At 45.0% G+C, this 15,709-nt stretch overlaps 1 protein-coding gene across 7 annotated transcripts in view; it reads left to right on the top strand.

Moving 5' to 3' along the window:
* The window catches only part of OTOF (otoferlin), a 773,648-nt gene that overhangs the window by 104,298 nt on the left and 653,641 nt on the right, over positions 1–15,709 (top strand). For all 7 annotated transcript variants that reach the window (XM_029596247.1, XM_029596250.1, XM_029596249.1 and 4 more), the window contains exon 2: positions 10,443–10,501. In XM_029596247.1, coding sequence (XP_029452107.1) covers positions 10,443–10,501 — 59 coding nt within the window. The remainder of the gene's footprint in view (positions 1–10,442; positions 10,502–15,709) is intronic.

Consider the following 15,709-nt stretch of genomic DNA (forward strand, 5'->3'; position numbering starts at 1 on the left):
AGCCACTGCTATTACTAGCAACGGTAACATGGAATAGACTTAGTTATTGGGTACTTGTCAGGTTCTTATGGCCTGGATTGTCCACTGTTGGAAACAGGATGCTGGGCTTGATGGACCCTTGGTCTGACCCAGTATGGCATGTTCTTATGTTCTTATGTTCTTAACCTCTCTTCATGAGGAGCAAGTTGTTGAAGTGCCAGTGGGTCAACTTGGGCTTGTAAAAGAGAGAGTTGAGCCCATCCGGTTCTGGAGATTTATGAAGTTTTGATTCTTTTATCACTGCTAGAATCTCTGAGGTAGTTATTGGTTTGTTTAAACTTTCCAAATCAGTAGGAGAAACCTTTGGGAGATGGAGCTTCTGTAGGAATACCTCCTGTGAGTGAACATTGGAATTTTAAGTTGTATATAAAGACATTCATTATATGGGGGGATTTTGTGATTATATTTCCACCTTGAGCCCGAATAGAGTGGATAAATTTAGATGCCCTTTGAGCTTTGACCAAATTAGCCAACAGGTGGCAAGGCTTATTACCATATAAGTATAATATTGAATGTTTTGCTTTCTGATGCAAAATGTCATTTAGGGCACATTGAATTGTTAGAAATTTATCTTTCCACATCTGTAATTGGGTACTGTTCCAACAAATTTTATAATATTGCAATTGTTTCCCTAATTGCAAAATTTGACTATTTCGAGATTTGCGTTTAAATGCTGCATAGCTGATAATATCCCTCCGAAGGATAGATTTGGCCATTTCCCAGAATAAATTTGGATCATTAATATGTGATTAATTATCCTTCGCATATGAGGACCACTTTTTAATTAGAAATTCTTTCAAAGAAGGGTCCCTACCTAGCCATTTTGGTATGTGCCATTGAAAGGGGCTAGTGTTATATTGGGAAAGTGTTATATTGCAAAATATTAGACAGTGGTCAGAAATGAGTAGATTCTCAATCTCAGCTGAGACCACACTGTTAAACAGAGATTCTGAAAGTAAAATAAAATCTATACTTTGTCTTCTCTATCGGTGTTAATTGGTTTCCCCTAGTTCTACTCTAAACCGGTACGATAAGACTTGGTCTTGAGCATCGGTACATTAAAAGAATTTAATTAAATAAATAAATAAATATACATGATTTAGTGGGATAGGCTTTTGCATAATGCTTAAAGACTCTTTTGCCCGGGTGTAAGATACGCCAGATATCTAAAAGGGATAAATGATCACAGAGATATTGCACACCTTTTTGTTTCCCCAATTTTGAAATTATAGTCTTGGAACATTTGTCTATATTTGGATCAACTACACAGTTGAGATCGCTCCCTAAAATCATGGATCCACCCTCCCCAGTGTGAACTAACCAGATATTATATTTGTGAAAAAAGAGTGATCATACTGATTAGGGGCATATGCAGATGTCAAGTTTATTTCTTTACCCAAAATGTTGCCCCTAACCATTATGATTCTACCATCTGAATCTTTCCAAGATTTCTGAAAGGAAAAAGGAACCTGATGTCCGATTAATATCGCAACCCCCTTTTGTGAGTGGTACCTGAAGAGTAAAAAGATATGGGAGAAGCCTTTCTTATTTAACTTGTCATGTTCCTTGTCGAACATATGTGTTTCTTGAAGGAAAATAATATCACCCTTAGATCTTTTAATATGGGACAGGACTTTTTCATACATAATTGGGGAGCCCATAGCAGTGATGTTCCAACTCATGATTTTAAGAGTTAGCCATCGTTACGAATACAATACAACTGTGGCACCCCACTATGCACTTGAAAAAACACTCATATAGCCATAGGAAACACTGCAATCGAAATCATAATGACATTCTTGAAAATAAATTTCCATAAACCCATAGACAATAATAGAATTGGCTTCTGTAGCAGTGAATTCCCCCTAATACTCCTTCCCCCCACCCTGCCATCTTATGCGGCCTCCGCCACCGCTCATCCTAAGGAGAGCCGAGGTCACTGTCACGTAAACCGGATGTGTCCGCTGCATAACAATCTGCAAACAGTTCAAAAGGCAAAAATATAGCAAATTGGCATCTCAAACCATAATCATGAAATGTTCAAAACTATATGATGTTGTAATGTCTCATCCTGTCACCATATCCACTTGCAGATGCATGTTCAGATTTCACAATACTTCTTGTGGAGTCTCTAACGATTTCCCACCACTTTTTAAGGCTCACAACAGTCTGAAAAAAAGGATTCCAGGCATCCCCTCGAGCCAATGCCCTTCTCTCATGTTCAAATATATTGCAGCTCATTGCCAAATAACTGAAGTTACTAACGTTACCCCCACATTCTGCTGTGGAGGATCAATGGGTCCACAATTGTTGTAAGATATAAGAAACAATCAGGTTTGCTCCAATGCTCCACAAATTTAGTCACGTCCAATGGGGATTCAAACGTGCATACTGATCCGGCATTCCAAATATGGAGCTGTGCGAGTACAGCAAGGCAAAATGAATCTGTTTAGTAGCTAATGTAGAGCAGATAGGTGAGAACTCCTTCCATTTTGCCGAGACCTTACTAGAGAAATCTTGAAATGTTTTTATAGGTGAATTCTTATAATTTAAGGTCTGTGTTTTGTGAGAACTCACCCAGATATGCTGCTTGTGATTGTAGTTCAAAAAGCGGGCTATGACCAGACATGTCTGGGAGTCGCCTGGCTTCTGTGCTCCCAGCCTGTGGGCCCATTCCACCTCCAGCGTGGTCATTAACGATGGCAAATTTAGGGCCTCTGGAAGCCATCCCATTAATATTTGTGCCAGATCTCCTTAATCTATGTCTTCCGGGAATCCCGGGAATCTCAAATTGTTCCTTCTTGATCTGTTTTCCAGATCTTCAATTTTTTCCTCTTGGAGAAGGAGTTGTTGATTCAGTTTATCCAGTTGTCTCGTGTGGGCCAGCAAGTCATCTTCTACCGAAGAGACTTGATCTTCCAGTTGATCTATTCTAGGGCTGAATTTGGTTATCGCGCCTTTGATCTCAGAGATCTGAGTAGAGATCGCTTATAGTTTTTCATGCAAAGCTGCTGTTACTGCTTGAGAAATGGCCTCTACAACCGAGGGATCCAGCAGAGTTTGCAAGGCCTGTTTCTCTACGGCGGCCATCTTTCCTTCCCCCGGATTCAGTTTTTCCTTTTCTTTTCTTGTAGGTCAGATCGGCATTCCCGACAGAGATCCGGACATGTAGGAGTCGATACTCATAAGCAATGCTGGATAATGCCAATTTCAAAAGGTTTTAACATGTGTGTAGGTCAGGATGTGAGGGATTAGAGCAGACACATCTGGAGCCCACAAGGAAAGCAACCTCACCGGCACATCGTGTCACGTGACCACTTTATTATTTATTTTTAATGTAGTGTAACCCCTTTTTAGAAGGTGGGCAATATTCCAGAGGGTCCATAAAAAATTAAATCTGTGGCTCTTTTGCCACTTCCCCAATCTCCTGGTCCCAAGGAGTGAGTTCTTTTCTATTGGGGAGGGGGGGGGGGGGAAGGCCAACCTTCAAGGCACTAGCGGTGTGGTGTGAAATCCCTTCGGGTGTATGTCCTGTATACTCTATGTGATGGTGCTGCAGGAACAGCCAGGATACAATTGGGGTGTTCAGCCTAAACTTTACTGTATTCTTCATAAATAAAATAATGTCCAATCAAGCAGTTTCACTGTTCACTTTTCAATGTGGACTCTGCTTCCTTTCCTCTGTGTAGGTGTCCTCAGTATACTGCTCTGGGCTTTAAGTTATCCCTCATGGAGTGAGCTGATTAGAAACTCCGAGTTGCACAGTGAATTTCCTAACTGCGAGGAGGATCCCCTTTGTCTCAAAAATCATACCTAAGGTGCACACGAGTCCAGCTTGTCCTCAGCCTGTGTCATGTGTCCCCAAGGGGGGAAATCCAGTTGTGGGTCTCCAAAGCTCTTGTTTCTTTTATCTGGGCTACTCCTAATGTGACCTCTCAATAGTATAGGTCAGCAGCTGAAGAAAAGCTAATGTAGCCCAGCTTCAACTGTGAGGAGGGTTGGCACTAAACCTCCTCACAATCCAAAAAGGGTAAAACACTTTCAAAGTCCAAAACACTTCTTCTGAGGTGATGAGTCACTGCTGCCCTTCCAGTTTTGGAGGAAGGAGTACGCAGGTCTTCTCACCCCTGGCCCCTGGATTAAGGTCTTGTCCCTCCTCAGAACTGGACCAAGGTCTCACCACAGGGAAACACCATAAAAATGGCCAAACTGTAACTAAAGTCTCTTTTCCCCAAAACTGGAGGCATATACTGACAAGCAAGGAATCTCCTCTCCACACCATCAGCTACCCAAACTGCACCTTACTCTCCAGAAATCAAATAAAAGATGACCACACTCTCTAGACCGCTAGCCCCTCCAAGTGAACCAAGGAGCTACCATTTACAGACAGCCTCAAGGGGAGGTGCTGTGCAGAAATAGTATCTCCCACTAAGCTAGAAAACTCAGGGTGGAAATCTAGGACAATCTAGTGGAGAGCAGAAGATCTCTACAATAGGAAAATTATAGAAGGAACCGCCCCCCCCATTTAATTAATTTTAAAGATGAAAAAGGAGAGCAGAGGGAATGCATGTTTGTTAGTGGGGAGGAGAAAAGCATATGGGCTGACCCATACTGGCATAGATCAGATGCATTGGAGCCTCCAGCAACTAACTACTCTTTCCATTTTCCATTTTCCATTGGCAATTAATAATTAATTTAAATCGTAAAAATAATCTCACTGGATACAATTAATTTGGATTTGGCACTTTTAAAATGTATAATTAATTATAGTTTATTTTGTCTCTAAATTGTCTCAAACCATCTATAAGAATCAAGCCTTGGCCTACGATCTTAATTTACCAGCAAACTGACATCATCGTTACACTTAAAGCTCCATGATTAGCCTCCAGTAAGCAAGAGTTTGTGTGAGCAACTAAGTAATTTATTTGACTTTTATTGGTAAGATTTAATAAATATAGGGCCAAACTTACCAAGCACTTTTCCTATAGACACAAAATGGGAGAAAGGCATTAGTAAATAGGTCTCATAGACTCTGCTGCACCACTTCAGTGGACAACGTCTGGTAGAATTAATTTCACTTGGACAGTGTATTCATTATACTATATACATTTTGGTTTTTGGATGATGTAGTTTCCCAGATCATTTGATGCATTTTTGCTTTCATTTTACTATGTGCACATGAGTTTCACTTGTATGCATAATAATCTACTATCTACATGCGAGTAGTTAATACCTGATTAATAGTGTTGTTGTCTTTTCATTTACATCAATCCCAAAACAAATGATTTATAAACTCCAGTTAACTTTTTTGCAGGATCTATTACTTGCAAAATTGTGAGGTAAGAAGAATCTGCACTCAGACAAAATATATTGACGTTTTATGACAGGTTCTATTTATTTTGGTGCACTGAAAGTTAAATCCATCTAGGGAAAAAACTGGCTATAAGCAATCCAGGCCAAAACAGGGAGATGAAGACTATGCAAAATATCTAAGATCCTTTATTGTCCCAATAAGAATCTAAAATAGAAATTCATCAGACTCAGACTTAAAGGAAAAAGCATGTCCCAATCATCCTATTCCTCTGCATCATATATTATCACAGCATTGCTGTTGCCCAGCAGGATCCTTCTGTTACTTTGAGCTTTCGGCTCACTTGGCCCCTTCCCTAACTGTTTAGAGTGCGACAAGCCTTCAATCTTAGCTACTGTGTGGTTTTCTCCATTTTTTTAGCCCCGACGTCTTTCTTCTACAAACCAGCCATCCCAGTTCCCTTCAGAACTCAGTACACATGCACTTTGAATCCCACCCATAGGTGTCAATGTTGTGCAGTGGCCGGGATTCCCAACCCCAATAGGACTATGAATATTGCCTCTCACTTGTCCTGTCAGCCCCAATGAGAAGAAGCCAGCTTTGGGATGCGTGCACTCACATCAAGATCTTCCCAACTCACTGGAAGAATCTCCGATTCATGATGGGAAAACACCATTTCCAGTATCGCTTGCTGCCATTTGGGCTCACATCAGCCCTACGTGTCTTTACAAATGCCTGGCTGTGGTGGTGGCATACTTTCGCAAACTGGGAGTTCACATTTTCCTATATCTGGATGATTTGGCTGATCAAGAACACATTTCAGGCGGGGTCCAACAGGTCCATGCTCACAACCATCTGGGTGTTGGAGACACTAGGGTTCATCAACTATCCCAAGTCCCATCTCAGCCTGTCACCATAATTGGACTTTATTGGAGCCCTGCTAGACGCTGCTCAGGCCAAGGCTTTTCTGCCTTGACAAAGAGCCATCAACCTGATGACCATCGCAGCAGAGATTCAACAAAGCCAGCAGGTGTCAGCTTGGCACATGTTGAGGATGTTAGGCCATATGGCCATTACAGTTCATGTCACTCCCTTGGCACATTTATACAAGCAAAAGGCCCAGTGGACCCTGATGTTGTAGTGGTGGCAGGCCATGCAGAGCCTCCAGGATCACATCTGAGTTACCTCACCTCTCTGGAACTCTTTGTCTTGGTGGCGGGTAATTTTAAATCTGGAATGGAGGATCTCTTTTCACAGTCCTCCTACCCAAATTGTCCTAACCATTGATGTGTCCAGCCTGGGCTGTGGAGCTCATGTGGATGAGCTCAGCACTCAGGGTCTCTGTTCTGCCCAGGAATGCCTCTCTAAAATCAATTTCCTGGAGCTGTGGGTGATCAGGTACATTCTATGGGCTTTCAGAGATCAGCAGGCCAACAAAGTTATCCTGTTCGAAACCAACAACCAAGTGGCAATGTGGTATGTCAACAAGCAAGGAGGTACAGGATCTTACCTCCTGTGCCAGGAAGTGGTTCAAATGTGGTCATAGGCCCTGTCCCAAGGGATGGAGCTCAGGGCTACGTACCTGGCCAGAATTGAGAATGTGATAGAGAACAGATTGAGTCGTGCCTTCAGAACCCATGAATGGTCTCTGAACCCAGGGGTCACAAATCTAATCTTCTGCCTCTGGGGAAGCATGGATGTGGATCTCTTTGCAGTGTCCTTGAAAACAAAGGATCCTTAGTTCTGCTCCCTTTATGGGACACATAGCAAACCAGCCTCAGATGCCCTCACCCAACATTGGGGGAGGGTCTTCTCTACACATATTCTCCAGTTCCACTGGTAGTGAAGACTCTCTTAAAGCTTCATGAGGACAGAGGGACTATCATTGTCATAATTCCTTACTGGTCGAGACCTGTCTGGTTTCCATTCCTACGGGAGTTGTCCATCTGGAAACAGATCAGTCTGGTGACTTTCCCAGATTTCATAACATAGAATCGAGGCAGGTTGAACATCCCAAGCTCCAGGCCCTGTCTCTCACAGCTTGGATGTTGAGAGGTTAATATTGCAACTGCTCAATCTCTCTGAAATATGTCTCAGGTCCTGGTGGCCTTGAGAAAGACTTCCACTAGAAAGTCCTATGGACTGAAGTGGAGGAGTTTTCCATGTGATGTGATCATAAAGCCCTAGATCCTTTTTCCTGCTCCACACAAAAACTGCTTGACTACCTTCTATACCTATCGGAAGCTGGCTTAAAGACCAACTCCGTTAGAGTTCATCTGACTACAGTTGGCGCATACCATCATGGTGTGTATGGTATACCCATCTCTGTACAGCCTATAGTTGTTCGTTTCATATGGGGTCTACTTCAGTTGAAGCCTCCCCTAAGGCCCCTCCACTTTGTCTTGGGACCTCAATGTGTTGTTAGCTCAGCTGATGAAATCTCCCTTTCAGCCACAGTGCTCCTATGACCTGAAGTACCTGATCTGGAAGGTCATTTTTTGGTGGCGGTCACTTCAGCACGCAGGATCAGTAAGCTCTAGGCCTTAGTGACTTATCCACCTTAAATTAAGTTTTTCATGACAGGGTGGTCTTACGTATGCACCTTTAAGTTCCTGTCTAAGATGATGACAAACTTCCATCTTAACCAGTTCATCGTCCTGCCAATATTTTTTCACAGGCCCCATTCGCAACAAGGTGAGCAAGCCCTGCATAGTTTGGACTGAAAAGGAGCCTTAGCCTTCTGTTTGGAGTAGACAGAAGCCTATAGACATTCCTCACAATTTTTTGTTTCTTTTGATAGGAATAAGTTGGGCATCACTGTTGCCAAGCAGACGCTTTCCAATTGGCTGGCAGACTTCATCTCCTTCTGTTATACCCAGGTGGGACTGCATCTTGGGGGCAATGTAAAGGCTCACTCTGTTCAAGCCATGGCAGTGTCACTGGCCCACTTGCGAGCAGTTCCCATGGAAGAGATCTGCTGAGCTGTTATGTGATGTTCTCTCCACACATTTACATCTCATTACTGTTTAGATACAGATGGCCAACGAGATAGTAGGTTTGGCCAATCTATCCTTCGGAACTTGTGCTGAGCCCACCTAGGGCCCGTTGTTTGTGTTCAGACTGCACCCCCCCTTGTTACCAACAAAACCTATTGTTGTGCCCGTTGGCACATAGCTTGGGTGGTTTGTTAGTCCCCTTTTTTGTTGGGGGGGAGCTTGTAGCTAGGGATTCACCCATGTACGAAACTATCATCCTGCTTGTCCTTGGAGAAAGCAGAGTTGCTTAATGGTAACAGGTGTTCTCTGAGGATAGCAGGATGTTAGTACTCATGAAACCCGCCTGCCATCCCACAGACAGGCCGATACAGTAAGGAGCGGTAGGAAGAGCTGCGTTAGTGCCAGGCGCACCCGCGGTTGCCGCACACACAGTCCGGCTCACCTACCGCTCGATACTGTATTTAAATTGCTTGCCAAATGCAAGCCGCGTCCAAGAAGCGTCCGTGAAGCGTTAGGCCCGCGCAACCCATTTTACTGTATAGAGCGCTATACAGTATCCTGGGTGCGCTGGCCTAACGCTTCACGGACACGCTGGTATCTGTCATTTCAAATGACATTTGAAATGACAGGTACCAGGAAGTGGACGGTTCTCCTACACTCGAGATTGCCAGTCCTCTCTCCCCGCTCAAGACGTGACATCACATGTCGTGACGCCAAACTTCGTGACGTCACGCCTTGAGCAGCCCAATTGCATGCACAGGGGCCGCTTTCGCCCGTGCAGGCATCCATCTTCGCCTCCGGGAGGCAGGGGAGCCGCGGTCCGTCTCCGCCGATGTCCGTCTCCGGAGGAGGGCTGCGAAAAAAGTAAGTCGTTGCTTTACACTGCCAGTCCTCTCTCCCCTCCTCCCGAAGCAAGGCTGCTTTACGCGCCTTGCTTCGGGAGGAGGGGAGAGAGGACTGGCAATCCTGAGCGTAGGAGAACCGTCCACTTCGTTGCTACTTTTTTTTTTTTTCGCTTTTTTCGCTTTTTTCCGCTTTCGTTGCTTCGGGAGGAGGGGGGAGAGGACTGGGGCTGCCCCGGAGACCAGCACCCATTGACGTGGCCAGGACAGGTGAGTGGGGGCTGGGGGAAAGTTTGCCGCCTACCCTTACCCCTGCCTCTAACGCAGGGGTAAGGGTAGGCGGTAAGTTAGCAGGTTAAACGCGCGGCAAAACGGCAGGGTAAAAAAGCGATAGTTGGGGAGCGCGTTACTGTATGGGAGGGAATAGCTAATTCGATCGTTTATATCTAATATATATGCCGCAGGCGGAAGGGGTTACCCGGTGATTTAAAGAGGCGGTAAGAATCGGTTAAAGGGGATTGTATATCGCAGGAAGGGCTAACGCGGCCGGAAAGTGAGTAGAAAGCGGGTTAGGAGCGGGGTAACCGCGGCCGCACTTTACTGTATTGACCTGAGAGTTGGGTTTCCCCTACGTGGATTTCTTTTCCTTTTTTCCTTTTATCCTTGAATTCTATATTATAAGACTGAAGGGGATCCCGCATAGACATGTGGTTTAATGCATGCCTGAGCTTGCTAAATGAGGCTCAGTAAAAGTTCTAGAAACTTTGACATACGTTTTCCGTGCCGGTCACCATCCAATGATGTCACCCATGTGTGAGGAGTAAAATCCTGCTGTCCTCAGAGGACACCTGTTATAGGTAATCAACTCTGCTTTCTTTTAGAAACCAATGTCTGATTATTTTTTTTTCACTGTAGCACTATTATCCTCTCAAACATTTCTGGTCTCTCTACCAATTCCTGATGTCTTTTGTTCATATAATTTTGCAGCATACTTCCTAGGGTTATTTTTGTGTAGATTTTGATTGGAGTGTCCTTCAGCTGTAACATAGCATGTTGGTGTTTATTAAGGTACCACCTGATCACATTTAGTTTGACACACTTAGTCTGGACTCTGACTCCACAGCACAGACACCCAGGCAGTTGGAGCCAGCCCCTAAAATCTGGATTGCCTCATAGCAACTGATTACTCTCTAGAGTGTTTACGGAATAGTAACAAAGCTTTTTTTTTTTTTTCATTTTCTCCCCTTTCTGCAGGGCTTTCATTTTACACAAGAGTGCTTGAGAACTGTGAAGATGAAGCCAGGTTTGATGAGGTAAGAAAAAACAACCCCTAAAGGTCCTGAGAGGACGAAGTGCTGTGGGTGAGAAGGACTGCAGTGAACCTGTTTGGTACAAGGATTTGCCCAGAAATTGCACTGAGGGTTTGCAATTGCTAATGCAGAACAGAACTCTGTTTTCAGGGAAATGCACAGTTTTCAGGCGTGACTTAGTTGAAAGAAGACATTAGGGTTGCCAACTCAAACACCCCCCTTAAAAAAAATGACTGGTACTTCCTTCCTTCATTGCATGAGCCTTACCACTCTTCACCACTTATCACCCCCTCCTATGGAACTTCACTCCTTTCCCCAAACCTCATCTCTACCGAAGATAGGGAAGCTATTGCTGCCATTTCTGAGGTCAATGGTGGTGGTAGCAGCAGCAGCAAATTCCAAGTGAGCTCAGGGGTGAGTCCTTGTGTTCATTGTCCCCAAATTGGCCCCATGTCTCCCTCATGCATGGGCTTCCTGTTTGGTGGTCGGGGGAAAACCCATGTGGGAAGCAGTGCCACTGTGGAGATTGCACACTTACAATTGCTGAGTCTCCGTGCTCACTTGCAACCTGCTGCTGCCACCGCCATGGGCCCCAGGACCAACAGCTACCCCTGCTTCAGGAGCAAGTGGAGTCGGGCTGGGGTGGGGGCCTGGAGAGGTAATTAAAGGTATGTGCAGAAGGAGAAGCAGGTGATTGGCAGATTACCGACAGTCATATTGCCGGTTTGAATGTCTTGCCAGCTGCCAGTCAGGATAGCCAACTGTTGCTGGTTGGAGACCCTAGAAGACACTGGCGCATGAAGCTCAATCTTCTTAGTGACATTTCCTTGCAGATCTCTTTCATGGCCAGAACATGTCCTTTTTGTGTCGACATCAGCAGTAGAGAGAGCAAATCTGATGGCTCAGTGGCAGTGCTTTGTACTGTAGTGCAGGAGATTCAGGTTCAGTTTTCGAGTCCAATTTTGTTTGCTTAGGTTGGTTGGGACGAGGGATGCTGCAGAGGAGGCATAACAGCTGTAGGCAAGGGAGCCCCGTTCCACAACAGTAACATTGGCTAAACTTGGGGTGGGGTGGGAGGGATGTTTTTATTTATTAAGCCGCATTACACCCGGCACAGTAACGTAGGAGATTGGCTTCTTCTAATGCAAGCGCTAGCTATACTCAGACAAGGAGATGCAGAATTTAGGAGTGTTACGGTGGCCACATTAAGGATAGCGCAGCCATGGTAAAGACACTATATGGTAGCATGGGTTTCCCTGCACTCACCAGCTTGAAAGTAAAATGACTGAAGAGTCCATAGGCATGAGGAAACATCAGTCCATCCCCACAACCCCCAAGGCCAGAAGCCTCCTCCTTCCAGAAAGCTGAATAATGACCTCCTCCAGCAGAAAAACCACCCCACCCCAGGCAGAATACCGCCACCCCCCCCCCCCCAGTAAACAATTTCTCCTCTTCCCTGGAAGAAAACCCCTCCCCTCTGAGGCATTAAATAATTTCCTTGGCAGGGAGGGTGGGGGTCTTCTACCAGGGGGGATTGTTTAATGCTTTTTTTTTTTTTTAAAGGAGTTCTGCTGAGGAAGGGAGGTGGTTAACTGCCAAGGGGGTAGATCTTCTGCTAGGGGTGGGGGTCTTCTACCAAGAGGGTGCCTGGCCTTAGGTGACACATGCTACCATGGGCCATGTGCAACTATAAAATCAACCTCACACTACTACTGAGGTGCAGTTAACTTTTAAGCCTGCTAGATATTAATGTTGGATAGTCAATGCATCATTAAAGCCTATTGAGCCTATTTCTGTAGGTTATCCCTCTGTTTGGGGCATTTGTATGTGTGTTAGCATTACTTCACAGTGACACTAATGTACATACAAATTTCATGCTTTTACACCTGTTATAAATCAGGCGTTAAGTAACTCATGCACCCTGCCTTGAGTGAATTTCATCTTCCAAAAAAGTGGGCAATAAATAAATAAATAACACCTGTTCATGTGCATTAAGTGTGGGTGTGTGTGTGTGTGTGTGTGTGTGTGTGTGTGTGTGTAAGTGTTACACCTAAAGCCTGGTAGTAGATTGGTCCCTCAGAGTGCATATGCAGTAAGTTGTGGAGGGAGGCGCGATCTGTGTGACCCCTGGCAAAGGTTTGCCACTGCAGTGATTGGGCTTAGATGAGAGGGGCTTAAAAGTAGAGTTAAAACTCTTGCAGTTGGAAATGAAGGTTTATGGCCCAGCAGCCTGGGACCGCCAGTTAAAAATCAAAAAGATTAGCTGTAAGCAAACCCAAACTTCAAGACATTCGGAGGGTACTTTTCAAAAGGGACTTCTGCGGATAGTGCAGTGCAGAAATGGGGCTTGTTCAAAACTGCCCACCCATTATATGGGTCAGCTTTGTCATGCATGTTTGTCAAGCTGAGCAGAGGTAATCATGGGGGCGCAGTTGGGGAGGACTTTGGACTTGACGCATGCTTTGGAAATTTAAAAGCCAAAACATGGAACATGAAGTTCCTTTAATGAGAAAGCAGGGCATAGAATCCTCCATATAAGAACAGAGAGTCAGCAATCCACTCTCATTCCCTAAAAAAACAAGTGGATGCTGACACACACTGCCTAAGGAGGTGCCTGTTAGATCTCATATACCATTCAATTGTTTTGCATCAAAGTTGAGAACTTAAAACTGAATTACACTTGTGAAAAGCAAGTTGTGGAACTAATCAATGGACAATAAAGTAGATAGTTTGGAAGCAACTCTACTGTGTGTGATCCACTGTTGTACTGGAGCCTTCCACCCAGATATTGCCCTTGCAGACACAGAGAAGAATTTTTCCTTTTAATGAGATTTCATTTCATTTATTATTCTTAATATCCTGCTTGTTAAGCATGTTATTCAATCAGTAATACAATTCAAAAATACATCCATAAAATCCACCCTAGATCTACTTCCTCAGCTGATAGATTGAATGACTAAGGAACTCCAGAGCCACATGGGGAACTTATCCCATGTGCATGAGATTGCTAGAAATTGTACAGCTGCTACAGGAGTTTAGCGGTGAGGATGAAAACAGTAAATGAATTAAAAGAGGCATGGGAAAAACACTGTAGATCCCTAAAGGCTACAATGTGGAAATGAAGAAACAAGTGCATGGGGGTAACCTGCATTGAATGGCAGCTACTAATCTTAAAAGAAGGCATGGGAATTAATACCCCTAACCAATTAGCTTTCATGATATTAATGCAACTGCAACATCGCTCTCCACTTTGACAGCATTGGGGGGGGGGGAGGGGGAAGGGGAGTTGGATTCAGACAACAGCCGATGCTGGGCCCTGACTTTATGCAGACATAAGGGAAATTTCACAAGACTGCTTCTACGGCCAAGTCCAAGAGCAAAGCACATTCAAGCAGGATTGTCTGGATTATCAAGAAGGCTGCTCAACCTGTAAAAATGTTGCTAGCAATAATTTTGTTATGGGTTTGACAGTTGCTTGGTTTTGATTGTAAATATTACTATTCTTAACATCAGGCTTGGTGGTTACCTGCATAGACCGGCAGTTACTACCCTTAAAAGAAACCTGGGGGAGAGAGAGGAAGTGACGTCAGCCGATGAAATGGCTGCCTAACTTTTGAGCTCCCGATATCTTCCCTATCAAAAGCTAACTTACGAGTGGCAAATTGCACGCCTGTACTTCCTCGGCGGTGAGATTTGAGTGCAGGCATCTCGGATGGCGACGAAACGAAAATCAGTTGATTTTCGCTGCTATTCATACCAAAAGTCGGGAGGAGAGGAGACGGAGGCCCCGATCCGGAGCGCGACTTCCGACATGCTTACTGAACCCTCTGATGGCGCAGATGAATTTAATGTAACATCAGACGTGGCCCCGACGCGATCAGAGTTCCGTGAATGGTTTTGTAGCATTCGGCAGGACCTCAAAAGCTACAAAAAGGAAATTCGCGAGATGATGGAAGACTTCCAGGAGGAGCTGCACGCCATGGGCCGGCGGGTCGATGACCACGAGGGCAAGATGGATGAGCAGGCGGAGGCCACGAAGCAACTCCAGGATATTTGCACCGAGTTGCAGAGTGAAAATGTCGCCGTACGGGCCAAAATAGCGGATCTGGAAAACAGAGCGAGGAGAGGGAACCTTCGCTTTCGGGGCTTCATAGAGAATTCTGATGGCGAGAACTGTGAGCAGTTAATTACCCGCTTCTGCATTTTTCTATTAAACAGCGAGCATTCGGATGCGCAGCAGGTAGAGGTGGACATAAAGATTGACAGAGCACATAGAGCCCTGCGCTCTCCGAGGGCAAATGTCCCTAGAGACATAATTGTATGTTTCCACAGCTATTCACAGAAGGAGAAAATAGCTGCGGCGGCAAGGAAACAACAGAAATGGGTGTGGGAAACCCAGGAGATTTCTATATATGCTGATCTCTCCCAAGCCACACTACAGAGCCGCTATGAATTCCGGGAGGTTACCCAATTCCTTCGGGGTGCCAATGTTAAGTACCGATGGCTCCACCCGTTTGGGTTGACTTTCACATGGGAGGGTCAGACTTCCCATCTGCAAACGGTGGCAGAGGCGACTACGCTTTTGAAGGGAAAGGGGTTCTGCCCTGTGACATCGCTACCGGGTCCATCAAGGAAAGCTCTACCTCAGGGCCAGCATCCCAGGTGGCAAAGAGTTGGTACCCGAAATAGCAGGCTGAAAAGGAACTCTGACGCTAACAAGTCTGTGGCTGGGACAACTTGACCTGATACGGGCCCACATAGTTGGTGGTCTGTTTGCATTCTTTACCTCAGGATAAGTGAGCCGAGTGCCCATGAAAACCTGCGCTCACTGTTTCACTGTTTCACTGTTTCAAATGTTTTTTTTGAGATATGTATCTGTTCAAGAATTGGGGAACTTTAGATATTTACTGCATTTTTCATATGTTTTTAGGGAAAGGGGAGTGAAGTCAGTTATAATCTTCCTCTATGAGTCTAAAAAGGTTGGATCTGCAGCACGGAGTCTGTAGATCTGCTGTGTGGGAGGGGAGGGGGCTGGGGAGGGGGGGATTTTGGGGGAAACAGGAGGAGGTCCGATGCTTGCTGGTTACACTACTGGGTATGAGAGGTTCACAGCAATGGTATTTTTGTGTGGGAAACAAGGTGCTGGCGAGGGGGATAGGGTCTCATAAATTTCAAAGCTTAGTGACGGCTGTTTTAGCTCTGATGTAATGA

Source organism: Rhinatrema bivittatum, chromosome 3, assembly GCF_901001135.1.
Source record: "Rhinatrema bivittatum chromosome 3, aRhiBiv1.1, whole genome shotgun sequence".
Classification (NCBI taxonomy): Eukaryota; Metazoa; Chordata; class Amphibia; order Gymnophiona; family Rhinatrematidae; genus Rhinatrema; species Rhinatrema bivittatum.